Source organism: Neophocaena asiaeorientalis, unplaced genomic scaffold (genome assembly GCF_003031525.2).
Source record: "Neophocaena asiaeorientalis asiaeorientalis breed wild unplaced genomic scaffold, Neophocaena_asiaeorientalis_V1.1 scaffold581, whole genome shotgun sequence".
NCBI lineage: Eukaryota > Metazoa > Chordata > Mammalia > Artiodactyla > Phocoenidae > Neophocaena > Neophocaena asiaeorientalis.
Window position 1 is genome coordinate 1994666 of NW_020172732.1, and position 27554 is coordinate 2022219.

A 27554-nucleotide genomic window follows, 5' to 3' on the forward strand; every position below is an offset into this window, starting at 1 on the left:
GCCGTATTTACAGTTAAAACAAGTATAGTATCAATAAAATAATTCTTTCCATTTTTGACAGAAATATGTTTCTGTGTTAGTACTGTTGGAGGGGGCAGGGAATCCTGTTCTATTTTTCTGTAATGAATATTAGTCCCCCAAGGCACTAGGCAACTCAAGAACAGCATAGGCTGCAGAAACCAGGGTCTTACTGCCTTCTACATGTTTCCTTGTCATGTTCCTCCTCTCTCCTGCTATCCGGACTGATCTAGAGAATCCTATGTTTAGTTTGACCCTACTAGTGAGCCACCTGAACCTGAATGTGCGCAGAGGCTGGTGTTTATTTATTAAAGGATTTTATTTCCTTCAGCTCAATTAAAGTATCGTTAAAACTTTTCTCCAGGGTTCAGAATAATTTATTTGCTGAATTACTCTGCCTTGGCCTGTGCAGGCAGGAACTGCTGTGTGTAGCGTCCAGCGTGCACTGTGACGTCTTCATCAGGTTGGGTGGAATACTGTGTACATTTGTGCTGCTGGCCACCAGCTTGAGGGCTTCCACTTCTTGACATCACCTTCCGCATCCTGCATGAGAGGCTGTTTGAGAAATACTGTGCTCTGCTTCTCTTGCTACCATGAGGCAGCCGAAAAATATTCTTTAAGAGCATCTTGAGGTTCATAATATATGGTTCTGCCTTTTGAGACTGCAAATCCCATTGTCCTTGGAAGGATAAGCACCACTTAAAAATGAGAAATGAGACACAGCTTTTATTTCCTAACCTCAGGTACCTCATCAAAAGCTGTAAGTTAGACTCACAATATATAGGCATGATTATTTTGGTGAGGCTGAACAGGAGGTGGGTGGAAGGTGCTTTAACAAATAAAACCATTGTTTACCACAGTGAGGGTCTCTCTTTTTTCCCCCCCCCCCCCCGCCTGGCTCCAAATTCTGATATGGGACACATAGCCTAATTGACACTCCAGGTCACTTTATCCAATCAGGTCCTGGGAGTGCATCCAGCCAGCAGGAAGTTAGCAAACAAAGATGAGAGCATATTAAAGGAAATCGTGGACAATGTTGAGATCCACTGACAGAAGCACCTTTGCACTTGCTTATTTGCATCCTGATATGCATCCTTATTTTAGCTCTGGTGCTGGGAAAGAGCACATTCTAAGGGCTGGTGATCCTTCTTAAGCATTTGCCCCAAACCACCGCCCCCTTCCCCACGCCCAATTAGGGTTTCTGTGCCCTCTTTGTTGTGTGTCCAATAGATTTTTTTTTGCCATCTTTAGAGGAATTAAGCCTCTGGGACTTGGTCTTGACACCACATCAGTTCTATCTGCTATAAATAGTTTCTCTGGATCCAAGACAGGTGGTTTCTGAGATCACAGAGGGAGGTCTCACTTAGCATCTCATTGTATTTGCACCCAGTCTAAGAGGTTTAAGAGGTCTAAATAGACCTCTTAAAATACCAAGGTAGTGCCGAGGGTGACCCCCTTGGGAAGGTTGAGGAGCACACCTGGACCCAATCCTCAATGACAACCTTTTCTTCTGTTGTTTTAACCATATGCTGTGTCCCCAGGTCTGCTTTTGGTGAGTGTGGCTCCTCTGATAGGAAGCGTGTGTTTGCTCAAAGGCTGCCCTTTGCTTACTGCTGAGGATACAAAATTGAATGAAATAACCCTGCCCTTAAAGAGCTCACACACTCATTTAAGTTGATTCTACTGCCTTTAATGTTTGTGGTCTATATAGGGGATCAACCAATGAAAAATCCTAATAGGAACTGTTAAAATAGGGAATTTCTCTGGAAAGTGGAAAAAAGTAAATCTGTAGTATGAACTTTCTAGATTTAATTAATACAGGCTAATTTTTATGTGTTTCTTGTAAGCAGGTGTCTTAGTCTGTTCAGGCTGCTGTAACAAAATACCACAGACTGAGTGGCTTACAAACAACAGAAATTTATTTCTCACAGTTCTGGAGGCTGGAAGTCCAAGATCAGGGTGCCAGCATGGTCGGATGAAGGCCCTCTTCTAAGTTGCAGGTTTCTTGTATCCTTCCATGGTGAAAGGAGCAAGGGAGCTCTGCAAGGGGGCCTCTTTTCTTTTTTGCATTTTTTTTTTGTGTGTGTGTGTGTTTTTTTTGCGGTACGCGGGCCTCTCACTGTTGTGGCCTCTCCCGTTGCGGAGCGCAGGCTCCGGACGCGCAGGCTCAGCGGCCATGGCTCACGGGCCCAGCCACTCCGCGGCATGTGGGATCCTCCCGGACCAGGGCACGTACCCATGTCCCCTTGCATCGGCAGGCGGACCCTCAACCACTGCGCCACCAGGGAAGCCCAGGGGGCCTCTTTTATAAGGGAACTCATCCCATTCATGAGGGCTTTGCCCTCATGACCTTATCACCTCTCAAAGACCCCTGCCTCCTTTGAGCAGGGGCACTAGGATTTCAACAATTGCATTTGAGGGAGGCACGCAGCCAGGAAACCAGATAAGGCACATTACATAAAAGAGATCGTATATTAATTAATATTTTTAAAATTTCCTTCCATCCATCTATCTAGCCATCTTTTCATCCTGTCTCCCTCCCGCCCCCTTTTTGGTCTTGGAGTGGTAATTTGCATGAAATCCTGTGGCTCAGAAGACTTGGCATATTCTGCCAAATGGAAGACCATGGACTCTTACCTCTTATGATGCTTGCATCATATTTCGTACACCTGTCCTGGAATCCCTCAATGCCCCCTTCTCAGAAACGTTTGCTTACTGACTAGAAGTTTTATTTGCAGTGTCCTCAGAAGAACTAAAATATAGCTCTCCAGTGTCATTTATTGGGGTTATTCTATTATCAGTCTTGGGAATTCTAGAGAAGAGAAAGAAAAACTTAAATGTTTTATTTAAGCATATTGGCAGACTTGAACTGTTCTTGGGATTGAGCAAATGAAGTGAAGAAAGAATGAGAGTTGCTCCAGAGCCCTCACTCTGCATTTTCCTTTCTCTGCGTACCATTGTCAGAGGTCCCAGACTATAGCCAGTGTTTCTATTAAACCTAACAGGCAGCATAGCAGAGTAATGATGCTGATCCTGCAGTATCAGAATCCCAGAACTTTAACTGTGGTGGGACCTTGGACAAGAGACTTAACCCTTCTGAGTTAAATCTGCTTCTTCCTTTGTAAAACAGTGGTGATGACCACCAAATCTACCTCTTAAGGTTGGAAGGTTGGCATGGAGATTAATTAAGATAAAGAATATTAAGGACTTTTCCCAGTGCCTGTCTACACTGACTTCAGTTCTTATTAATTATCGTTAAACATTCGTCTTAAAGTAGATCCTTTGCTCCCTTCATCTGTGTGTCTTTAGTATGTTTCCTGCATATTGAGAAACATGACTCTGTTTCTAGATAATTAGCCATTTGTTTTTCAGCATCAAACTTTTAAAAAGTGATGCAGTTACTGTTCTTAATACATAATTGATAAACATCATCTCATTTAACCTTCACAACGATCCTATAGAAGTAGTAGCATTATCCCCATTTTATAAGTGAGGAAACCGAGACACAGGTAAGCGAGGTAACTTCTCCAAGGACACAGTACTAGCAGTTGGTCCGGTTGGAGTTTAATTAGACAGTCTGACTCAAAAGCCGCACTGTTGGGACCCCTTTTCTAGCACTACCACTCTGTGTCATCAACCTGCACCTGGGAAAGGGAGTTATCCATCTCACCCACCAGACCCTAAGCTTCTTGAGAACACACCTGTTGATTTTGTGTCTTTGGTACCCCATATAGAGCCTTGCACACTTAAAAATATGACTCTAACCAGCCTCGTTGTACTCACTCTGAATTCCAGCCATGCCAGCCTTTTGCAGTTCCTTTAATGAGCCTTGTTCCCACCTGATGCAAGGCTTTGGCACATGCTGTTAGATCTGTCTGGAGTGCTTCTCTGACCGGTTTTAGCTATAGCTAGAGTATTCTGTTCATTTCTGGGCATAATTATGTGGTTGACAAGAACATTGTTGGAACCACGTTATCTCAGGTAGAATTGAACAGACTGGAAAAGGGAAGACCAGGAAGGACAACAATGACTTTCTGCAAGCATGTAAGGTTATCTTCTTGTGGATGAAGGATGAGAACAATTCAGGTGCTCCCAAGGTGCCCAGTGAAAAACACGTTTCACATTATTTTAAGGAAGAACTTCCTAAACATCAGCTGACCAAAGATGGCATGAACTGCCTGGGGATAGCGAGTGCCCCATCTCAGGAAATATTTTGACAGAGGCAGGCAGCCACTCTGCAAGGATATTATTAGACTTTGTTTTTTAATCAAGGAGCAACATTTACATTTATAAATCTCTTTTTCAAAATGATAGTATAAGAAAATTCATTCTCCTCCCACCTCCTTTGCCTTCCTATCTCACAAATCTCTTAAAACTTCAAAGTCCTGAGTTTTTTAAAGTAGAGAATAAGGCATAATTATTGTTCTGTTGTTTTGTTTTAGGGAAGCTATTAATTGTTATCACTTTTGGAAAGGAAAGTTCATAAATATAAGTCCTAGTTGCTATACTGGTATTCTTCTGGGTCCGGAGATAAGCTTATCTCTTTGCAAGAGGAATACAGTTAGACTGAGGGCAATTGTTTTATCTTTATATTCTTGGTACCATCCTGTTGTAAATGAGGTCAGTGGATTCCCTGGATAGATTGTAAAATTTAGATATTCGTAGTATTAAAAAGGCCTGGGAATGTCATATTCAGAATCTTGTCATTTCTCTCCAAGTTGCACACCTGTAACTTTTTCACCACCTGATTTAGTACCAGTTTAATTCATTCTTATTAAGCAGAAGTTCTCTAGGGCAGGTCCATTAGCAAGAAGCATCAAGATAGAAGGACTCTCCCATTTGGACACTATGTGGCGAAGTTCTTCCATCTAGACATTGATGTGAAGAATATCTGTCCTTTAGCTATAACCATGTGTCAGGTTCTGAAGTGACCTGATTTCACACTTCACCATGCTGCATACCATTGTTTAGCTGTTACAGCTTCTGAGCATTTAACTGTAGGACTGTGGCAACTTAAAGCACTAGATATTTTTTAAAGTAAGCAGAGTAGAAAACTATTTTACATTTGATTAAGTGTTTTATCTTGCTGTTCTCCTTCAAATGAACTTTGCACAGTCTGTTTCATGAGGAGCGTGGTTTGCTTTGGCGTGTGAACCCCCAAAGCCAAGTTCCTTTTACTGTTATTGCTTAAGTCATATATTTTTATACAAAACATCTTATTACCTTAGTTTTATTTTAAATCGAAGCAGAGTTTTCAAAAAGTCCATGAATCACACTGAAAGAATGTTAACGAATAGTACCTCTGAATTTCCAGATTTGGGCATTTCTGATCTTAAAGGATATGACTGTAAGCAAAAATATTATGCAAGCTGAGTAAAATTTAGATAAATAAGTACCAGATGGAACTATAGGGACTTATAAACTATAATGCAAATATTATCCCATTTCCTTAAACCTGTATTTCAGTATGAAAAATAATATTCATATTGATAAGTATCAACTTTTTGCTAAATCAGACTTGGCAGAGGAACTCCATTTTAAGTAAATATAAAACAGTTTCTTTTCTGAGCTTGAAGAGAAAGCTTTTCAAAGTCTTAAAATGTGAAACATTTTTATATATTCAGAGCAATTTTTCTTTTTTTGGCCGCGTTGGGTCTTCGTGACTGCACACGGGCTTTCTCTAGTTGCGGCAGGCGGGGGCTACTCTTCGTTGTGGTGCGCGGGCTTCTCATTGCGGTGGCTTCTCTTGTTGTGGAACACAAGCTCTAGGCACGTGGGCTTCAGTAATTGTGGCACGTGGGCTCAGTAGTTGTGGCTCATGGGCTCTAGAGAGCAGGATCAGTAGTTGTGGCGCACAGGCTTATTTGCTCTGCGGCATGTGGGATCTTCCTGGACCAGGGCTCAAACCCGTGTCCCCTGCATTGGCAGGAGGATTCTTAACCACTGTGCCACCAGGGAAGCCCTCAGAGCAATTCTTATATTAGCTGTTTTATTGCTGTGATTTTCATTCCACAGTTTAGTTACATATAGATAGTGTGCAAGAATTTGCAATCCCTGAGTTTGAGTTTTAGGATAGCTTACCTAGTCCATTACTTTGACACACACACACACACAGAGAGAGAGATTGCTTCCTGTGTAACTGATCATTTAATCCTTACTTTTAAAAAAATTTTATTTATTTTTGGCCGCGTTGGGTCTTTGTTGCTGCGCACGGGCTTTCCCTAGTTGCGGCAAGTGGGGGCTACACTTCGTTGGGGTGCACGGGCTTCTCATTGGGATGGCTTGTCTTTGTTGAGGAGCACAGGCTCTAGGCATGTGGGCTTCAGTAGTTGTGGTGCACGGGCTTAGTTGCTCCGCGACATGTGGGATCTTCTCAGACAAGACTTGAACCCATGTCCCCTGCATTGGTAGGCGGATTCCTAACAACTGCGCCACCAGGGAAGTCCCTAATCCTTACTTTTACTTTTATGTCAAAACAGCCTCTATGTCTATTGCTGATTTAATGCTTATTTATGTTATCTGTAGTTTATTACGTGAGAATATTTCAGTATTCCAAAATTATAGGTACTGGACACTGTGATCCATTTTCCTTCTCTTTGAAATGTTTGGTAGGTGCAAGTCTTGATACCCTACCCCAAGCATATTAGAATAGATGAACAAATTGAGATTAGGATATATATAGACTCTGTTTCTTTTGTAGCAGAGTTTTATGGGGATTAATTGGAGTCTTGACTGTGTTCTGAGATTCTTAGAAAATCTGTGTTGTGAACTCTGTTTAAAAGGGAGCAGAATAGAGAATCCAGATTTTAAAAACTGTGATTCCCAGTATGATAGATAAGGTCCTTTGACTCTTGCTGACTTCCCTTCTATAACTATAGCCCCTTCAGGTTTTCTGAACAGAAACAATTATATATTCAATCTATGAAGTTGGCAAGCAAAACTACATCAATTTGATAAATACTATACTTCTTCTTAAGTAATAATCTTATTGTATTCATGGTGGGAAAGCAGTACATTAAATGTACTCCAAATTATAAAATTGTTAAATGAGAAAAAAATCATCTTAGAACAAAGGAAATAAGATAATTATTGACTACATTCTGCCTCGGGTCCTGCATGTTGTTATGAAATATTGAAAGTAACCTCTTAACCTTTTGCTTCTTATGAATCGATGAGGGTATGCCAAATACTTTTTGCATCAAAGAAGGGGAAAAAGGTTCTTGGTCTGAAAGTAGGGAAGATTAGCTACTTTGCAACTTGTCTTGGATCATCTTTGCATTTTACCTTTGTAATTGGTTCAAAAAATATAGATCCACAAAACACATTGAGTATAAGCATAATAACACATGCCACAGCATAAGAAAAATGCATTGATTTTTCTCACCCTGGGTTAATCAACCCACTGCCTCAGTGTACCAAGGACAGCCAAGAGCTGCCTTTGGCCACATGAGTCCTGCTATCTCTATTACAGATAGCATATGTCTGCATTTCTACCTTTATCAGCTTTCACATTAGGTTTCCCAGTTTTGTTGTAGTCAAGTAACACCGGGGAAAAGCAACAAGAGGAAGTACAGTCAGTTCTTATTCATGGTAATTATGTTATATAAAGTTGCAGCAAACACTGAATTAATGAATACTAAACCATTGCTTCTAGAGGAAAGACAGGATTAGATTCCTTCTCCAAACCTCTGGTCACAACATTTTTAACCAATGATAAATATATAACCTTGTTTTATGTGTGTTTCTGATTAAAGATACTTTATTCAGTACATATTGTTGATTCATTAACATTGAATGGCCAACAGCTCTATAACTCATAATCGAATGAAGGTTGTCTACCACATGTAATTTCTCGGTAAGGCACATAACAGCACAAAAATGTGAAACATGTGGCACTAAGAAGACCCTTTAAGGGAAGCTTGTTTCCAGTATGAGAGTTGAAACAAGAAAGCATAATGTTGCCTTGTTCTACCTCAGCTAGGAACCAGTGAATCAAGCAACTCAAATTTTTCACCACTCTGCTCATGTCTGCAAATTACCATGAAGGCATCAAGAGCATTGATTTGGGGAAGCAGGGGAATTTACAAATACAGAATCCACAAACAATATGTTTCAACTTGATTGAAACAGAAAAATCAAAATATTTGGGAACAGGACTCTTGTAGTCTGGTTTACATCTTGTTGGCATCTGGATGGTCTATTGGACTTAGCCCTGACCTGTCTGTGACTTGAGAAAAAATAACCTAAAATGTCCTTGTTGCATAATCTTTCTTGAAAAGAAGCAATCAGTTATATTGTAGGATCAGCATTGTAACAGGAAAATTAGAAATAAAAAAAAATGGACCAAGACTGGTGTCATTCATCCTTAGAGTTGTGAATTTTGATCACTCTGACATATATGTATTCCTTCCTTTATGTGCCACATGTGCCTCTTAAACCTTAGGTATATATGTATTGGGAGCCCTCATTAGCAGTTATTTAAAATCTCTTTGGCTGACACTTTGTTTGACATTACATATATAATCTTATTTCATCCTCAAACTCTAACAGGTAGGATTTCTGAGTTCTGTTTTACAGAGACAGAAACACTGGTTCCGACAGTGTTAACTTAATAGAAATAATAAGTTGTGATAGAAATATCACAAACCTATAAGTGTTAGAGCTAAAATCTGAACACAGGTTTATGTGGCCATAGCCAGTACCATTCCCACCATGTGTTGCTGCCTTCCATTGTTGACAGGCTGGAAGATTCCTCTGGCTGACTTGATAAAATCTGTAGTAGATTAAAATTGACCATAGGGCTTCCCTCGTGGCGCAGTGGTTGAGGGTCCGCCTGCCGATGCAGGGGATACGGGTTCGTGCCCCGGTCCGGGAAGATCCCACGTGCCGCGGAGCGGCTGGGCCCGTGAGCCATGGCTGCTGAGCCTGCGCGTCCAGAGCCTGTGCTCCGCAACAGGAGAGGCCACAACAGTGAGAGGCCCGTGTACCACAAAAAAAAAAAAAAAAAAAATTGACCATAAATTTTGTGCAGTTTTTTCAGATCCCTCGAATCTGAGCTGACCCATTGACTTGCTTTGACCAGTAGTAGTGAAAGTGGCATTGTGTGGCTTCAAGAGGCCTTACAGCTTAGCTCTTGTCCTCTTGAAATACTGCCACCTTGAGAACAAGCCGGGAGTGTTCTCCTGGAGGATGACATACACCATACGGAGAGAGCACTTGGACGGAGAGGGAGAGGGACCCAGCCATCCCAGCTGAGGCCCCCGCCAACGTAACTGCAACCTCATAGGACAGCCCAACTGACACAACGTAGAGCGCAAGAACTGCCCTGCTGAGGCCAGCCCAGAGTGCCACCCTACAGAATTATGAACAAACAAATGGTTTTAAGCCACTACATTTTGCAGCAAAAGATAACTAATACAGTCCGACCCAGCCCCCATATCTTTCTGATCTCTCTTAGCCTATGAGAGTGGCTATTCTTCTGTTCTGTCATTTGGAAGGAGGTCTTGGGCTTCCCTGGTGGCATGGTGGTTAGGAACCCGCCTGCCAATACAGGGGACACGGGTTCAAGCCCTGGTCTGGGAAGATCCCACATGCTGCGGAACAACTAAGCCCGTGTGCCACAACTACTGACCCTGTGCTCTAGTGCCTGCGAATCACAACTACTGAGCCCATGTGCCACAACTACTGATCCTGCGCACCTAGAGCCCGTGCTCCACAACGAGAGAAGCCACTGAAATGAGAACCCCACACACCGCAACAAAGAGTAGCCCCCGCTCACCACAACTAGAGAAAGCCCACGCAGGAATGAAGACCTAACGCAGCCAAAGATAAATAAGTAAAATAAATTTAAAAAAAAATAATAGAAGGAGGTCTTATTCCTAGGCAGGGCCTAAGCATCTGTGTAAAACAGAGGCTTTCTCTGCTTTGCTCTGCACACGGTATGGGTTCATCAAGGTCTAAAGTTTTGGAGCTAGAATGACTTTAGAAGTCACATAGTTCAGCTCTGTGCTTTACTGATGATGATAAGTATCATGAACAAAGGGGTTCATGCAGAACCCCTTGTAGAATTGGCTACTGCAGAGCTGTCAGAAAATTGAACCCCTCTCACTCCTAGTCCTGGGTCCTTCTTCCACACCCTACTGCCTTTTTTTTTTTTCAAACCACTTTTTGCATCAAAGTGCAAATCACATTCTAATTGAAATATAATAGGGAAGCTAGGTTTTTAAAGATGTGGTCACAAAGGATTTGGGATAGAAAAAAAGCATATTCTAAGACACTCCATTTATTTATATAAATACAGTTTGGAGCCCTTCAATTTTGCTAAAGGTGAGATATACTTTAGCAGTTGTAACCCACACTTTCTTTTTAAACTGTCTAATGGCAGTAGACATCACAAATCAGTAACTTAATACATCTACATGTGTTTTTCAGCGTAGAGTTGAATGTAGTTTTGGTTTGCACATTTTACTACCCCCACTGTATTATCACCTCTCATTGGTTTGGCTTTCCTGCTGAGAAAGTGGTCTACTGTATAGAAGACATGTCTGTGTGATTTCTGAGCAGTGACAGCCATAAAGGGGAGCTTTATTAAATGACGTTTAAAAGTAGCATTAATCCTGTAAGGCTGCAGATCTGAACCACAGTTTCTTCCACAGGGACAAAAAAATGCCCGTTTTATACATAACATTTTAAATTCTTCTTTTAGTCCTCATAGGTCTTTCTTGTTAGGAGGGATTTTTTTTCCTGTAAAGCAGGAAAACAGGATGTAACACTCTTTTTGGATCATCAGTAAATGTTTTCCACCTAAATGTGAAATTTAATGGGAAACTTTTATGTGGTTAAAATGACGCTTAGGAGTGGGTGCGGGGGCTTTTATGAGTAGGACAAAAATTGCGTTTAATTCCAGAGCAATCCAAATTAAGTAAAATGTGCCTTCAAGCAGTAAAATTAAGCCATATATACGTAGTCCTTTATAATAATGTCTATTATATAATTCTTTATCAAAGGTTTGCCCTAAAATGCTTGTTAAAACAATCCACTGAATATCTAGAAATGAAAACTGTAAAATCTCTTCACCCACACTGCTTATTAGTATCCTTCAGGAGCATCCTTAGTTAATATTTCTAACACATGGCTTCTTAAAGTGTTATAGGCCTATTGTGACAGCAATAAAATTTCCTTTTGCTGAATGGTTGGTGTGTTTATGAGTTACTCTATCTACTTGTTGGCAGCTTGAACAGTAAAGAAAATGGTGATTGATGGGCTGAAGTGTCTGATGACTCTGACACTGTCTAAGGATACATTACCACGTGTTGTGAAATTCTTTTCCAGCAATTCAGAGTTTAAATCCCCCTGGAGGTGTTTGTGGTTTTTGTGGGGCTCCATGATAATTAATCCCTCATACTTGGCCTTTTAAAATTGCTCTCCAAGCTAAAGTAAATCCTCTGGAAATTCAGATGGATTTAATATCCATGTGTGATGGGTATTTTGGTTGTATATCACTTTTACCATCAGAAACTTGTTTTGATTACGGTAAGATTATGAAATACTAACCCTGCCAGCTTCCTCTTTCTGGGTCATTTTGATGCCTTTTTCTATCTCCAGCAAATTTCTTGATGATCATTTAGCAAACATTTATTGAGCAGGATACATGAGCAAACACGTATCCTGCTCAGCACCAGGATACAAGGAGGAGTTGGGAACAGTTCCTGTCTGGAAGGGTTCCACTGAGGGCAGGAGGTGGTATAGGAGCTAGATCCATGAACAAGCTATCGTGATACTGTGAGTTCAATAATGCTAAGATATAGTAGTGACCCACAGGACAGGTTGGTCCACTCTACCAGGGAAGAGAGTCAAAGAAGGTTTCATAGAAGAGGTGATGCTTACCTGGCTCCAGTAGAATTTCATGAAACAAAGTAGGTAGCAGATAAAAGAAGGCACGACCTTCAAATATTTCGTGCCCTTAGTACTTTCCAAATATAGATATATAGACTAACTCTGTAAAAATACACAAGAAACTTAATACTGTATGTTTCTGATTAGGGAAATTGAGTGAAGGACAGGTGCTGGAGAGAAACTTCTCAGTGTATACTGTTTTGAATCTAATACCATGTGCATATTTTATCTATATCTTAAAATAAATAAATACTTATTCTTTTAGGAATGCGGACATTAAGACAGTGGTTCCTTAAACAATATGATGAATTGGCTAGCCAGCTACTTCTTCCTGGCTCTCTATTTTTTTTTAACTTGTCCTTAATTGTGGAATAAAGAAATATTTTTCAAGTTAAACATGTTTCAGATATAGACTGATGAGGGAGAAGTTTTTAAGCAGAAGATTTTCCTACATCTCTGAAATCCTGCCTTACCCTTCTGCTTAGGGAAAACCCATTGTTTGAGAAACTCTCCAACTCACTGATCAAATTCTTCTCTGGCTCTAGAGTTGGCAAGTAAAATGAGTAATTTAGAGTTTCTAGGGGACACAATTGGTCTTACCTCAGGCGGTAAGTAAACAGACCATCTTACTCAAATTCCTATTGTCCCAGTGAAAGTCACACAACTACCAAGAGGAAATTACTTTTTTATTATATGTCAGTCTTGTTCATCTATAAATGAGTCTCAGGTCTGCCATTAGGAGAAATTAATCTGTTTTCTTGGATTGAACACTTTTTATTTTAAACATCAATTTATCACTTGTATATAATGTTGTTCTATTTCTGCTCCTGTAGAAAAAAATAATTCAGTGAATCATATGGGTACACAGAAAGAGGACTGAAAAGGTGAAAGGAAGGAAAGAAGGAGATAAGAATAACAAGTGGAATTAAGGAAGACTTTATATCTGGTGGAGAGAGGGCCTCCCCATCATGCTTTGTGTCGTGCAAACCCCTAATCAGGTACCAGCACTAGCAGCTGAGACCCATAGATCATCACCCCACCTCTAAAGCCTAAGGCTTCAATTTTTACTTCAACACTTGTCTGTTCACTGTCTGTAAAATGATCGGCTCATGCCCTCAAGGTTTTTGCTGTGGAGCTGAGGAGACAGTATTTCAACAGAATTGATGCCATATGGAAAATCCCAAGTTTTATTTTGCACTTGTCTTTATACAAGTGCAAAATAAAATATTTAAAGCAGATGAGAAGCTTGCAATAGTGATAGGAACACAGGCTTTGGTGTTAAACAGCCCCAAGCTGGAATTTCATCTTTTCTACTTAGTAGCTGCAAAGACCTGGTCAAATCTGACCCTTCTGAACCACCTTTTCCCTAACTGTACGTGAGACTAATAACACTGAACTTGCTTAGTTGTTATGAGGACTAAATGGCACCAATGGGCAGTATGTGGCCTCTTTGGCACAGAGATGTTAAATAAGTGAGATGTTATCGCTTCCTTACTATGTGCTGGCATTGTACATGAAGCTTTATGTGTAGATAATATTGTTAGAACCATATAAAGATGGGGAAGCTGAGAGGTTAACAGTCTTCCCATGGCCAGAAGTAGCAGGGCCAGGATTTGGATTGAGAAGTCTGATTCCAGAAGCCTAGCTCATAATCATTTGCCTCTACAGCCCCTGTTCAGCATAAGCCAGCAACCCACCCACAGGGAAATGATTAATAGATTGCTTCTAGAAGAGATGGGTTTTAAAAGAAGTCATTGGTACTGGTAGACAGAGTCACTGAGTTATTCAGGGTGGAGTGTTATTTATTTGTTTATTTTTATTTTTTAAATGAAAGCTTCTTTCTTTTCTTTTCTTTTCTTTTCTTTTCTTTCTTTCTTTCTTGCTGTGTTGGGTCTTCGTTTCTGTGCGAGGGCTTTCTCCAGTTGCGGCAAGTGGGGGCCACTCTTCATCGCGGTGCGCAGGCCTCTCACTGTCGCGGCCTCTCGACACAACTACCAAGAGGAAATTACTTTTTTATTAGTCTGAGGCTCCAGACGCGCAGGCTCAGTAGTTGTGGCTCACAGGCCCAGTTGCTCCGTGGCATTTGGGATCTTCCCAGACCAGGGCTCGAATCCTGGCAGGCAGATTCTCAACCACTGCGCCACCAGGGAAGCCTGAGTGTTATTTAAATACACAAAGATATGAATGTGGGAGGGAGTTGGTGGAGGAGAAGGCACTCAAAACTGTGCCAACAAGCAGGTATTTTAAAAAAAGATTTATTATTTATTTCTTTATGTAATTTATTTTTGGCTGCATCGGGTCTTAGTTGCAGCACATGGGATCTTCGTTGAGGCGTGTGGGATCTTCGTTATCATACGCGAGCTCTTCACTGTGGTGCGGGGGTTTCTCTCTAGTTGTGGCATACAGGTTTTCTCTTCTCTAGTTATGGTGTGCAGGCTCCAGGGTGTGTGGGCTCTGTAGTTTCTGGCACGTGGGCTCTAGTTGGGGCATGTATGCTCAGTAGTTGTGGCACACAGGCTTAGTTGCCTTGCGGCATGTGGGATCTTAGTTCCCTGACCAGGGATCGAACCAGCGTCCCCTGCATTGTAAGGCAGATTCTTTATCACTGGACCACCAGGGAAGTCCCTAACAAGCAATTTTGCTTGAATAAATAGCTCAAGAGCATTAAAATTAGGAGGATACAATGAGCAGATGAGAATCATGTGTATAATCAACTCCAAATTTTTATTTGAAATAGTAAAGGTCAGTCTTTCATCAATGACCCACTATTTCAACTAATCGCAATTTTTTTCAAACCAAGAAAGAAGTAAAATTTCAATATAGCCTTGTCAAATAGATGTCTAAAATATCCCAAACCAGTGTCTATTTTACTATCCTGTTCTATGCTATGAACTATATGTTTTGAAAAATAAATCTTTTTTTTCCCAATTCACTAGCCCACATTTCTAATTTGGTCCCTACCTCGCACCTCTATCACCCCCAGTTAATGCGACTGTCCAGAACCACAGTTTCATAGAGCACTTTGGGCACACGAGGGCACATGGTAAGAAATGTGACCTTCTTCTATTGACAGGTCAGAGTGCCTCATCACATTTTCTTGTATTTTCACTGATGACTTTAAGAGAAGCCACAACTGTAGTCGAGTAAAAGGAAAGAAAGAAATGGAGTTTTCCATCTAGAAAGACTCATGGACCAAAAATAGATCATTGGCAGTGAAGTCAGCATTTATTTGAGCCTATTAACAGTATATTTATTTTATGTATGATAGTTCATTGAGCACCCAGAAAGTATCTAAGAGTTTTGGATTCAGGCTACTTTTACTGATTAAAAACTCCAGTGGGTCTTTTCCTTCCCTTTGAGTATGAACGAAGAGAAATTTCCCATTTGACTTTTGTAATGTTCCAAGATCAAAGGAGTTTATGCTGAAAATTCAGCTCTGTAAAAGCCATGTGTAGCATAAGTTCAGTCTAACTCTCCCAAATTCAGTGAAAACGGGGCATTTGGCCACCAAGCTTTGAAAACCAGCATTACAGAGGGTGTAACCAGGAGCTTGCATTAATTTCTTCCTGAACTAGCTTCATGAAAATGGCCCTTAGTGTCATCTTGGCAGTGTTGTTGGGATCGCCTGAAGCCACTGACCCAGCAAATTTCCTTGAAATCATTCCCCTGAAACAGTGCAGAGAAACAAGCTCTTGGCAGTATAAATGCTCCCTGGGTCTGGAAATTTCATAAGTCAGAGTTAAAGCAAAGAATGGTCTGAAATCTATTGCTGGTACAGAATCTGAAATGTAAATTGTCTGGATCAAGGAACCCTTCCCGGCTCTTTGCAGCTGCCTCTCTAATTGCTATAATAATAAAGAATGTTTTCAGAACTGTGTGGTGATCAAATGAAAGCATTTATTATTGGGAAGATATTTGGAATTCAGATGGGTCATCTGGTTAAAGACCTCTGATTTTCTTTGGTTGTTTCGCTACTAGAGCATTTGTACAGGAAACTTTTTTTTGAAACGTAGGTTTGGTTTGGAGGTCTTTACCTATCTTATATTTTTGCAAGAAATATTTCATTTATTTACTTCAAGTCAATTTAATTCTAATTCTGATACTCCATGCTTCTGGACTGAGGTGGAATCAACCTCAGTCATTTTGGAGGTCCATTGGCTCTCAGGGTTCTGGTTCTGTCTCAAAGCTCCCCAACACTGGGGCCCCTGCGGTCATTGTCATCAGTCCACCCTGGTAATCACCAAGCCCATGCTTACCCAGGCCTGCATGATCTCTTCACATCCGAATTCCTGCCGCTTCCAGGCCCCAATGCTTGGGACTCAGGACTTCTTTCAAGGTGGGATCCATTACGCCTGTAGGCCACAGCCCTTGACCATTGTCTGCAGGGTCTTGCAACCTGTGTGTGGGCTGGAGGGGCAGGGAATGGGAGGGCACTGGGCAGTACAGGGCTCAAATCCTCACTTCTCAGGGACCCACAGATCTCTGTTTCTAGTCTCCATTCAAAAGTGCTTTTCCTCTCCAGTGGCCCGCCAAGACGCCTAGCATCTCCATTACCACCGTCATTTCAGTGCCCTTCAGTTATTTTTGGTTTTTGTTTTTGCTTTTTTTGCGGTATGCGGGCCTCTCACTGTTATGGCCTCTCCCGCTGCGGAGCACAGGCTCCGGACGCGCAGGCTTAGCGGCCACAGCTCACGGGCCCAGCCGCTCCGCGGCATGTGGGATCTTCCCGGACCGGGGCACGAACCCGTGTCCCCTGCATCGGCAGGCGGACTCTCAACCACTGCGCCACCAGGGAAGCCCCAGAGTCAGGATTTGAAACCACAGTGTCTTACACTTAGGTCTGTGAATGCCCTTTCCCCTACTCCATGCTCTGTCCTCCAGGGCCAGTTCATTCCCCTAAGTTCTTACCTTTCATTGCCCAAGTAATGAGGCCTGACAAACCCCCTTCATCAGGCCACACTTCTATGCCAAATCTTTGAATACCAATAAATACCTGAAACCATGTTTCAAAATATACCATAAAATGTAAATAAGAATGAGACATCGTTCACCTCAAGTGTATACACAGCAGCAGTGTACACAGTTAACAGTAAAACACATGGGGAAGCTTAACTTGAAATATTAGGCAACACCAGTCCTAAAAGAATGAAATAATAAACTTAGGAAAAATTGATTATACCTCTGAATATACCAAAACTGTGTATTTTGTTTAGGTCAAATAAAATATGGCTTTATTAACAAATAGCAAACTATGGGTTGCTGCCTATGGTTTGGTTGCTGGCTTAAGGAAGCATTTATGGTTGTTAAAAATTAAGAAGGATTTTTTTTTTATAGGATGCTATAGTTATACATGAAGTCTATGAAGAAGGGGCAGCAGCCCGAGATGGTAGACTTTGGGCTGGTGACCAGATATTAGAGGTATGTGATTATGAATTCTATTTTATACCAGCAAATATGGTTCCTTTAGTGACCTTGATCCACAGTCAGTTTACCTATTCACTGTCTTCTAGTCAACTATATCCTTATTATTTCTTTCCCAGTGTAACAAAACATGTACTTTATTGTTTTTTCTTTTTTTGATGTACATCAAATAACTGTCATTAGAATCATGACAGATTACCAACCTAAATCTGTCTGTGAAAACTTTCTTTAATTAAAGGGGAAAGTACAACTAAAGGTTCTATAATCAAACGAAACTGTATAGTATTGCAATTTGATCTTTTTGCCTCTCCACCTTACTAAATGCCCTTCTAAAAACACATATGTATAGACATACACATAAACATGCACACCTGATATTTTAAAAGACTTTATTGCAGCTTTAAGTATTATTTTCTTATCCCTAATAAGTATATTTATGTCAAATGGAGGTCCATGCCATGGTACCTTTGTTTCAAAGCTGATGAAAACGTAGAATCTTCTTCCTTTAGGTGGTATATGGTACTTATTAAAAATTGAAATGCTTAACTTGCCTCTTTTAAAAGGACTCTCATTTAAGCAAAGGTGTTAAAGCCTTTTAAAAAGAGCCAAGGCAGGCAGTGTCTGAACTAGGAAACGGATGAATGGAAAGTCAATGCCAGGCATTCTGGTAGGTGGAACTAAAGAGCTTTTTCAATGGTGTGAAACCTTTAGGCAACATTTATTTCTTTCATTGGATGAATTTAATTGAATAGTTAACATTTTATGGTGGGCATGTGCATTTTTGCTTTGCAGCTTTAATGTAGCACATTATGAATGACATCATAGAATTTTATTTTTCCCTTTGGTGGTTCAAGTCTGCCTCCCAAGATGAAACCAGAGTTATAATTAAAGGTAGAAAACATAGGCAAGAAGGGGTTAAAGGAGAGGCCAGGCTGAGTGCAAATTAAATTCAGGGCAAGTTATAGGGTTTCTCTGCAGGCCTTTACTGTGCTTCATCATTGGATTAGGACATATTCCCAGCGCATTCATTAAGGTGCAAGTGTATGAGGTTAGAAAAATAAATGTAGCCTCTTTGGGAATGGACTTGACTGTTTTAGCATACAACACCATTTTTTAGTGGTCAGGAGTTTTGAGGGGGTTTTTTTCCTCCCTAGATTTTCTAATTAACTGGTGCTATCATAATTGGCTTTATAGAGGAATAGATTGAGCATTCAGAAGAGTACAGATGCATACATGTCTTGATAGTTAACATAATTTGTAAGCCCACAGATTTTTCTGTAATGGACACGTGGACCTAAATCTAATATGTGCATTTCTTGTTTATGGCGATGTTTGCGCAGGTGTAAATTCACATAAATTCACAGTATAAATCTTTAAATATGTAGTATTTATTTTATATCAGTTATACCTCAATAAAAGAAAAAAATTTAATTTATCCATCTGTATTGAATAGACCCTCAGCTGTAGCTGCTGTCTTCCATAAAATATATTCATGTATAAGTGAACACTCAGGACAGATAAGCATGAAGAAAGCAAATTTGTTTTAACTGCAAGGAGAATTTGAAAGGTCAACTAAACCATTTCCTGGCATCTGGCCGAATTGTATTACCCAGTGTGGATGGATGGTCTACACTACACTTCTCATTAAAGATAGCCAGACAGGCTCTTCTCTTGCCCCAGACAGGATCTTGTCCACAAAAGCATACTGTGTGTCTGGTTAAGAAATGTAGCTCTCAGGTTGGTCAAGGAACATGTTTCCCTTCTAAGCAGCTTTAGATTCCACATTTGAACTTGTTCCAATTGTGGCTGCTGTGTACAGATGCGTAATGACGTGTAGTCAGCCTGGGGCCTGCAGGTTGCCTCGAGAAGAAGACAGGCCAGCTTTGGTGATACATTTCGAGACTGTACTTTTTCCAAACAATGGCTTTTCTGCTCATGAGAGTCCTCTGCCTGGTGCAGGCTGGCCTTCCATGGTTTTATACTATCCTCATGTTAAATGAGGACAAGCCAGGTTTTGCTTACAAAGATATAGTCAAATAATCTTTTAGCCTGGTAAGATTTATAATTCTATGATTAACATGGACTGTCTTCTTTCTGGTTCTTTTTTTAAGGTTCAGACCCTCCTCTTACCCTACACCTATTCCCATTATCCCCTTCTATTTTTGTGCAGGTGGGAGAAGAAGGAGTAGAGGGCTAATGCCTGGTTTTCCCTGTGGGGTAAAATAGTAAGAGCTGCTGCCCTAGTTTGGTTATTCTTTCCTTCCAAAGCAGCACTTCACCCATTTCCCCGAATGCCTGTCCTCCCCAAGGGACATGATATACTCCCATTGACAGCTGGGGCTCCCTATGGCCCTTCTCAAATAGGGAACCCTGCTATTACCACTCCTACCCCTCTACAATCAATGTTCTAAATAATGCATCTGGTGCTTATGTAAGGCACTTAAGGTAATACGTCACTGCACAATATTCTAGCCACACAGCAATATTTCTCTTACAATTATTGGTACATTTAATGGTGTCTCTTGATAAGCAGAGGAGAGAATGAAAACTGTGAACTTGGAACAGATCACTTTGATTTGAGCAGACATCTTGATGCTGGCATTTCGTGTGAATTGCTTTTGTAATATTAGAGTTCATGACAATGCTTTTAATTAAAAGCATAATTGTTAGGGCCTTTCATAGGGTATTTTAGAGGCTTAGAGAATTCACCTTCAATCATGGAGGTAACTTTTTCTCAGTTGAGTAGCAGAAGTGGTCTTGTGTGCCATCTGTTGGAATACAGGAAAAGAATCAGCTCAGGCCACATTTTCTGGAGACATTCTTTCCCCCTTTGTCTGTGGGTTTACCTCACAAACAATGAAAGCGCATTCGTGGGCCTGAAGTGCATTCGTGCACCTAAAGTAACTGAATGCTGGCACTGAGAAAATACAGCCCTGACTGCAGTTACTTCAGTTCCTTTTAAAAATATCAATTCCTAACTTCTGTCAAGCTTAACTGTATGCCAAGCCCTGTGCCGAATGTACTACAGGGTTTATTTCATTTAATCTTCACAACACTACATGGATACTATGATTATTATTATTATCTCCAATTTGTGGAAGACGGAGTTGAAGCTGGCCTTGAGTAATCTATGTAAGGTTTCACATAGTAAGTTAAAGTCAGCACTCAAACCGAATTCCATCTATATCCAAAACCCCTGCTTAAACACTGTTATTCTGGGTGTAGTTAATCTAAGTGAGTTCCCAGACCCACCAAGATATATCAGAAAATAAAGAGCAGCTTGAAAATTAGGCTTTTAAACAATTTCTTGACTCATAGCATCAGCTTTAAATAATAGCTCAAAAGTCACCTTCTCCAAGAAGGGCTCATTCTTCTCTTCTCCCTTCTCTGTAACCATTCTTTATGCATGAGTCCTGAGTCTTTGGAATGTTAGAACTGGAAGAGCCTTAGACCAGCCCCTCATTGTACAGATGAAGGAATGGAGGTCCAGAGGTAGGCTTGACCTGCCCAGGACACCCAGGGATGGACCAAAACACAGACTGAAACCAACATCTTGAGAGAACTCTGTCACCCACCTGGCCATGGCCTAGGCCCATCCTTCCCTTGGTTTGGCTCTTTTCCTGGCTGGGACCTTGAAGCAGTGACCCATGATTCCCTTCATTTGAGCCTAGTCTACTCTGCCTCTTAATTTCCCCCTTGTGTCATTGAGTTACCAACATCAATACTTGATTTTTGCTGTGTCAGGGAGCTCCAAAAACCCATTCTAAGAATAAGATGAGGCAGCATGGTATAGAGACCAAGGGTGGAAAGATAATCTGGGTTCAAATTGTGGCTCCTCCATGTACTAGCTTTGTAACCTTGGTCAAGTCACTTAACCTCTCCATGCTTCAGTTTCCTCATCTGTAAAATGGTAATAGTGTCAGACAGTTAGTGTAAGATTGAATGAGGAAATTCTCATAAAGGGCTAATACACAAGCATTTATTAAGTAAATAAATAAGTTGGCTATGATTTTGCCATTTAACAGACAAGGAAATGGAAGCTCGCAGAGTTTACGTGACCTGCCCAAATTCACATGATTTTCTAGAAACGGGACCATGGTTTTACTCAGTGCTGCTTCCAGTATAGTCTGCTGTCTAATGCATGGTCCTGTCTATGCTCACTCAGATACAGATTCAGATGAGTGGACTTCAGGGAGTCTTTGACGCTGTCAGAAATACCAGTCCCTCATTTCCTTCTGGCCTGTTCTGAAGTAGTCACGATGTTAGCAATTAAGAGTGAGGATGTCAAATTCAATCAGCAAACTGAGTCCAAGAAATGATGACCAAATACTAATGTTTATTTCCCCTTTGACCTCAATTAAATGAGCCAAGTAGTCCCTGCTGTCTCATGTTGAGTTCACAGTAAAGTTCACAGCCACCTAAAATTGCATTATCATGTGTACTAACCCACCCTCTATGCTTATTTGGGGTGGAGGTGTGTAAGGATTACAGCCTTTGTATCTGAAGCAGCTATGACTGCTAGTGGTCACTCCCTGTGTGCTTTGGGAATGGCTGGACATTTCTGGAGGTTTTTCACTGGTTGGGTCAAGGAGCTGCCCCAGACAGAGAGGCCTCTGCTGTCAGCAGCGCATCTTGGATGCCCGTCGTTCCAGGTTAATGGGATTGACCTGCGGAGCGCCAGCCACGAAGAAGCCATCACGGCCCTGAGGCAGACCCCCCAGAAGGTGCGACTGGTGGTGTATAGAGACGAGGCGTACTACAGGGATGAGGAGAACTTGGAGGTTTTTCCCGTGGATCTGCAGAAGAAGGCTGGCCGAGGCCTGGGCCTGAGCATCGTTGGGAAGCGGTAAGGAAATGCTGTGAAGGTCAGGATTGATTGGCCTCCTTCCTTCGGAGTTTTAGGGGCTAAAGCCTATAAACACTGAAAGATAAAGCTTAGTATAAACTAATGATATGATTTCTAAAATTAACATTTTTATGAATACTTGAACGAGATAGGTCATGTTTCTGAGCAAGCCCAAAAATGTGTCATATAAAGATAGAACTCTAAGCCCAGTCGACCCAGACTGTTCAGAATTTTATCCCCATGGAGAGTAAGAATAGAGTTTCTAAGGTTCTTTCAACTTGGAGTCACTTAGATCTGAGGCTTGCAGGGGTTAATTAAAGCAACCGTACCCAAGAAACAGCTGATATCAAGAAAGAGATTTATATATACAATGTTGGGTTAGGAAAATTGCTTTGCCATAGAGTACCGTGTTAATTTCATACTCTCTTAAACTAGTTGAGTAGTTCCTGAGACTAGCTGAGTTGACATAGTCGACAGACATAGATTCTTCATGACTACAGTTTTCTATTAAGACAGATGTCCCCAAAATAATAGCTTGCAGCAAAAATGTAGGTAGATCCTCGTGGCTAGGCTACTCTTTTGAGATCTTTGCTGCTTACCCGTGTGATAGGAATTGCAGTAATTACTCCAGAATAATATTAACAGATTAGAGAAGTAAGTAAGATTTTGAAACTGCAATTCTAGCTTCCACAGTTTACTGGCTTTAGATATCTAGTGTGTATTTATTCCAACAGGGCTGCAGGATTTTCATGTGACACCCCAATATAGCCTTAAATGGCATCAAACATATTCTTAGGAAGAATTGAATTTGGTTTTACATATATCGTGTCATGTGCCCTCACAGACCTCTGATGACTAGCCTAGTGGCTTTTTCCAACAGTCCAAGCTGTTACTAAGATACTAGCTACCATTTTTGAGCACTGATTTTTGCACCACGTACTGTGCTCTCATGATCTCTTTTTTACTTCAGCACCATAAAACCGTCAATCTGGAAATGCATTATGAAACAAAGGAGCTGAGACTCATATTTCTAAGCAAACTCAGTGGACATCTGGGTACAGAGCAACTGACAGAGCCCATGTTGAAGTTTCCCTTCTTGCTGTGATGCATACACGTGCCTGGAGAGATTCCATTTAGAGTAATGGTTTTTCCTTTATTGTCTCGTAGTGGATTGATGAAATAATCTTCATACAACACCAGCATTTTAGATTAAGTTTGTAAGGAACATTTACATTCCTTAGCACAAAAGGTTTCATTATAAAAGATAAGATGTAGGGGCTTCCCTGGTGGTACAGTGGTTAAGAATCTGCCTGCTAATGCGGGGAACACAGGTTCAAGCCCTGGTCCGGGAAGATCCCACATGCTGCGGCCCGTGCGCCACAACTTCTGAGCCCGCATGCCACAACTACTGAAGCCCGTGTGCCCAGAACCCGAGCTCCGCAACAAGAGAAGCCACTGCAGTGAGAAGCCCATGCACCGCAACGAAGAGTAGCCCCTGCTCACCGCAACTAGAGAAAGCCCACACGCAGCAAGGAAGACCCAAAGCGGCCAAAAATAATACATAAATAAAATAAAAAAACAAAAGCCCATCTGAGCTAGAATGAGTTCATCTTTAAAAAAAAAAAGACAAGATGTATAAGCTCTCAAAATTCACAATTCTTTGCCTAGCAGTTCCACGACTAGGAATTTATCCTAACCATATGCTTGTAGATATGTTATTCACTGCACATAGTTTGCAGTAGATAAAGAATGGAAATAACCTACTGATATATGTCCACCAATAGTTTACTAATAAATGAAATTAAGGAACATTCATAGAATAGTATGTAGCCATAGAAAGAAAACATTGAGGAAGCTCCAAGTGCTAATAAAGACCAGTTGCTAAGGTATTAAGTGAAAAAAGCAAAGTTAAAGAAAACAAAACTGGAGGGAAAAAAGGAGTGTATGTGCATGTATAGCCATTTACAAGCATGTGTACTATACCCACGTGCATTTGCTTACGTATACACAGAATATCTCTTGGAGATACCCAAGAAATGAGTAACATTGGTTACCTCTGAGAGGGAAACTTGTGGACAGGTGAACAGAGGTGAGAGGTGAACTTCCCCCCCACCCCTTTTTAACCTCTTGAATTTTGAGACATTTATTTGTTCATCAAATAAATAAACATAATTAAAACCTTAAAGTAATGAAGGCAGGGAAAGAGAGGGAGAGTGAGAAAGAGACTAGAAATAGATCATGTGATAATAATTGAGCTGATCTCTAAGGAAATAACCTGTACATTTTAATAGTACTTAATTCTACTTTTTAAAGTGTATTTCCATTTTATTTCACTAAAATTATCCTCTTGCAGAAATTATGCCCTTGGGCCAATGAAAGTGAATATTACAGGCAGCATAAATAGGTATAAGCTATTTAAAGGGCAAGCACTCTGAGGTTTATCATTTGGGAAGAATATCAGTAGTCTCAGATTTAACATAGAAATATTAGGTTGTGCCACTACACTGCTTTATGATATTCACAGAAATGGAAGTGGAGTGTTTATTTCTGACATCGTGAAAGGTGGAGCCGCAGACCTTGATGGGAGATTGATTCAGGGAGACCAGATCTTATCTGTGAATGGGGAGGACATGAGAAGTGCCTCCCAGGAAACGGTGGCCACTATCCTCAAGGTGAGTCCCTAGCTGCTTTCTGTGTGGCTGGTATAACTCAAGTCCACTGGGAACGGTTCTAATCTGGCTTGTTTATAAAATGTGTTGAATTTTATGCTGATTCTAATTTTTTACTAGAGACCTAATACCCGATTATTTTAACCAATCAGGAATAGCCCTAAAAGAAAGCTATTATACTGACTAACAGGATTGAAGGGAACCCTATTTGGGGATTTAAGCTAGTTTTTCATACTTGTGAGAATTCCAAGTATCCTCAATTGTCCTCTAAATGCATTTGATGGGACAGATTCTCCTGGAGTCACAGAATGTATCCTCCTCCCTCTTGGGCTATATTAACATGAATTCATCAAATCCAGTGTTTATTGCTTGAAAGAACATTAAAGATTGTTAAAGACCAAGTCCTTCATCTCACAGTGAAGTCTGAGAAAGTAGAAGGGCGTGCCCAAGATTTCAGAGCTGCACTTGAGGGGTTTTCCTGCCACCCAAACTGTCTCTCACTGAAGTTGCTGGGAGGCTAAGGCTCAAGGTTCCCTTCCAAGTGTCTTTGCCACATGGACCCTACCTTCCTTGAAAGAAGCTGGTTAATAAAAATCCTTGTAAATTGCCATTCAACTATAACCAGGTGTATCTTACTCTGTTTCAGAAATACTATAGCTGTAGGAGCTTTTGCAAAGATAAATGAATTTTATTTTAAAATCCTGCTTTCCTAAAATAGTCAACTATCAGTTATTACTCAACAGAGGACTTGTATTAGATTACCTCTGTGTTTGATTTTTCTGTCCTCCTTTTCACCACTTTTTCTTAATCATTTCACTGCTCGCAAATACTTTCATCAGAAGGGAAAAGGAAGAGAAAGGAGGTGAATTGAAATGTAATCCTTTTAACGTGTTTAAAGAAGTCGCAAAATCATGAGATGAATAGCATTGAGCTGATAAATTTTTATGACCTTGTGTGATTTTTTTGATAACTGAATTTCCTTTCTACCTGCAGCCTTCATCAGCCATTTACAGTTCTTGGCTGCAGAGAGATGAGTGGAGGCACTGCCACGAGAATTTAGAACACACATCCTACTGTTTTTCACCTCTGTTCTTTTCTTGTCTTCCCAAGTGTGCACAGGGGCTTGTGCAGCTAGAGATTGGAAGACTCCGAGCTGGTTCCTGGACCTCCTCGAGGAAGACATCACAGAACAGTCAGGTTGTTGATGGCTTCCCGTTAGACTGGCTCACCTGTCCCAATTGGGAGAAAGTTCCCCATTTCATAAATGATTGTTTGGAAACAATGTGTAATATACAGCATATTCACAACACCAAGTTCGGTGTACTTTAATGTGTTTGAAATAAAAAGTGAAAGGTGGGGTGGGAATTCATTAATCCCTAGATTTTTCTCTCCTTTATTGCCTGCAAATGTTTTCTTAGAACCCCTTTTCTCTCCCACTATTAGTTCTATATTACCTAGGCATTGCATGTACACAGCTGTGTTTATTAAAAAAAAGAAAGAAGTAACATCTGGTGGCAATTTGACCCTCATTAGCACAACATTGTTCTATTCATTCAATTAAATATTGCTATAAAGTTAACTTGTGAATAGCCACTCACACATGCTGAGAGCAATTAATGGTATATTCCTGGGAGAGCAAAGTGGGGGGTTGTTTCTCCTGTGGGAGGGAGACCTTAGTGGGTGATATTTTGTGGGTTAGCAAACATCTCATGTTTATTTGCAAGGCTGAGGTAAGTGCCACTTTTTTTTCAACGAAGTATATTTCACTGTGTTTTTTTTTTCACTGTAGTGGCTGACAAAATCAAGACAGTAGAGGATATGTTAAGTCCCATTTGGTACATAATGAAACTATAGAAACTTACATGTGACCCCCAATCCCTTTTGTGGGTTATTAGATGGGCCTTTGTCTGAGGTTAAAAGCATGACTTTTGGTCTCCTTCCTAATTTCCTTAAAGCCACTCCAAGGCCTTTGTTTAGATGATGTTCTGATTTTATGGTTAGCACACAGGTGCTTCTGGAATTAAGTTAGCTGCCCCTTTTGCCTCACTGGTGTTAGAAAATGAGTGAATAAATAACAACATTGTTCAGATAGGTTCACAGATTAGCTGGCTTCTTTTAGATAATCATCGGAGCAATCAAACCCAATAAACATCATGTTAAGTTTGGAACTTTTTTTTTTTTTTGCATTTCTGGTTTATGTAATGGGCAGCAAATATCATGTGTACTAAGAGACAGTGGTGCATTAGGATTCTAGAGGTCAATAGTTGGTGAGGACTCTGACCAGACTTGTATCAAAAGTGGGAACTTGAGATGCAAAATAGTTGTCTTGGCTTCTTCCTTAATGGAAGATTCAACTTGAGTGATTTCATTGAAGCCCTATTGTACATAGGGGTTAGAATGCAGAATGAACAATACTGGAGATGAAATTTTTCTTCCTGGAGAGCATGGGAGGGCAACACAGAAGGGGTTCAATTGGGTCTCACTCCAAAAGGAGTTTGATAGATTGAAAAGAGAGAAAAGGTATCCCAGGGCTTCCCTGGTGGTGCAGTGGTTGAGAGTCCACCTGCCGATGCAGGGGACACAGGTCCGTGCCCCAGTCCGGGAAGATCCCACATGCGCGGAGCACCTGGGCCCGTGAGCCATGGCCGCTGAGCCTGCGTGTCCGGAGCCTGTGCTCCGCAACGGGAGAGGCCACAACAGTGAGA

General features: G+C 40.9%; 1 protein-coding gene across 6 annotated transcripts in view; it reads left to right on the forward strand.

Moving 5' to 3' along the window:
* The window catches only part of PATJ (PATJ crumbs cell polarity complex component), a 336033-nt gene that overhangs the window by 279717 nt on the left and 28762 nt on the right, over positions 1 to 27554 (forward strand). For all 6 annotated transcript variants that reach the window (XM_024740399.1, XM_024740403.1, XM_024740400.1 and 3 more), the window contains 4 exons: positions 17248 to 17331; positions 21987 to 22180; positions 24705 to 24852; positions 25960 to 26046. In XM_024740399.1, coding sequence (XP_024596167.1) covers positions 17248 to 17331; positions 21987 to 22180; positions 24705 to 24852; positions 25960 to 26046 — 513 coding nt within the window. The remainder of the gene's footprint in view (positions 1 to 17247; positions 17332 to 21986; positions 22181 to 24704; positions 24853 to 25959; positions 26047 to 27554) is intronic.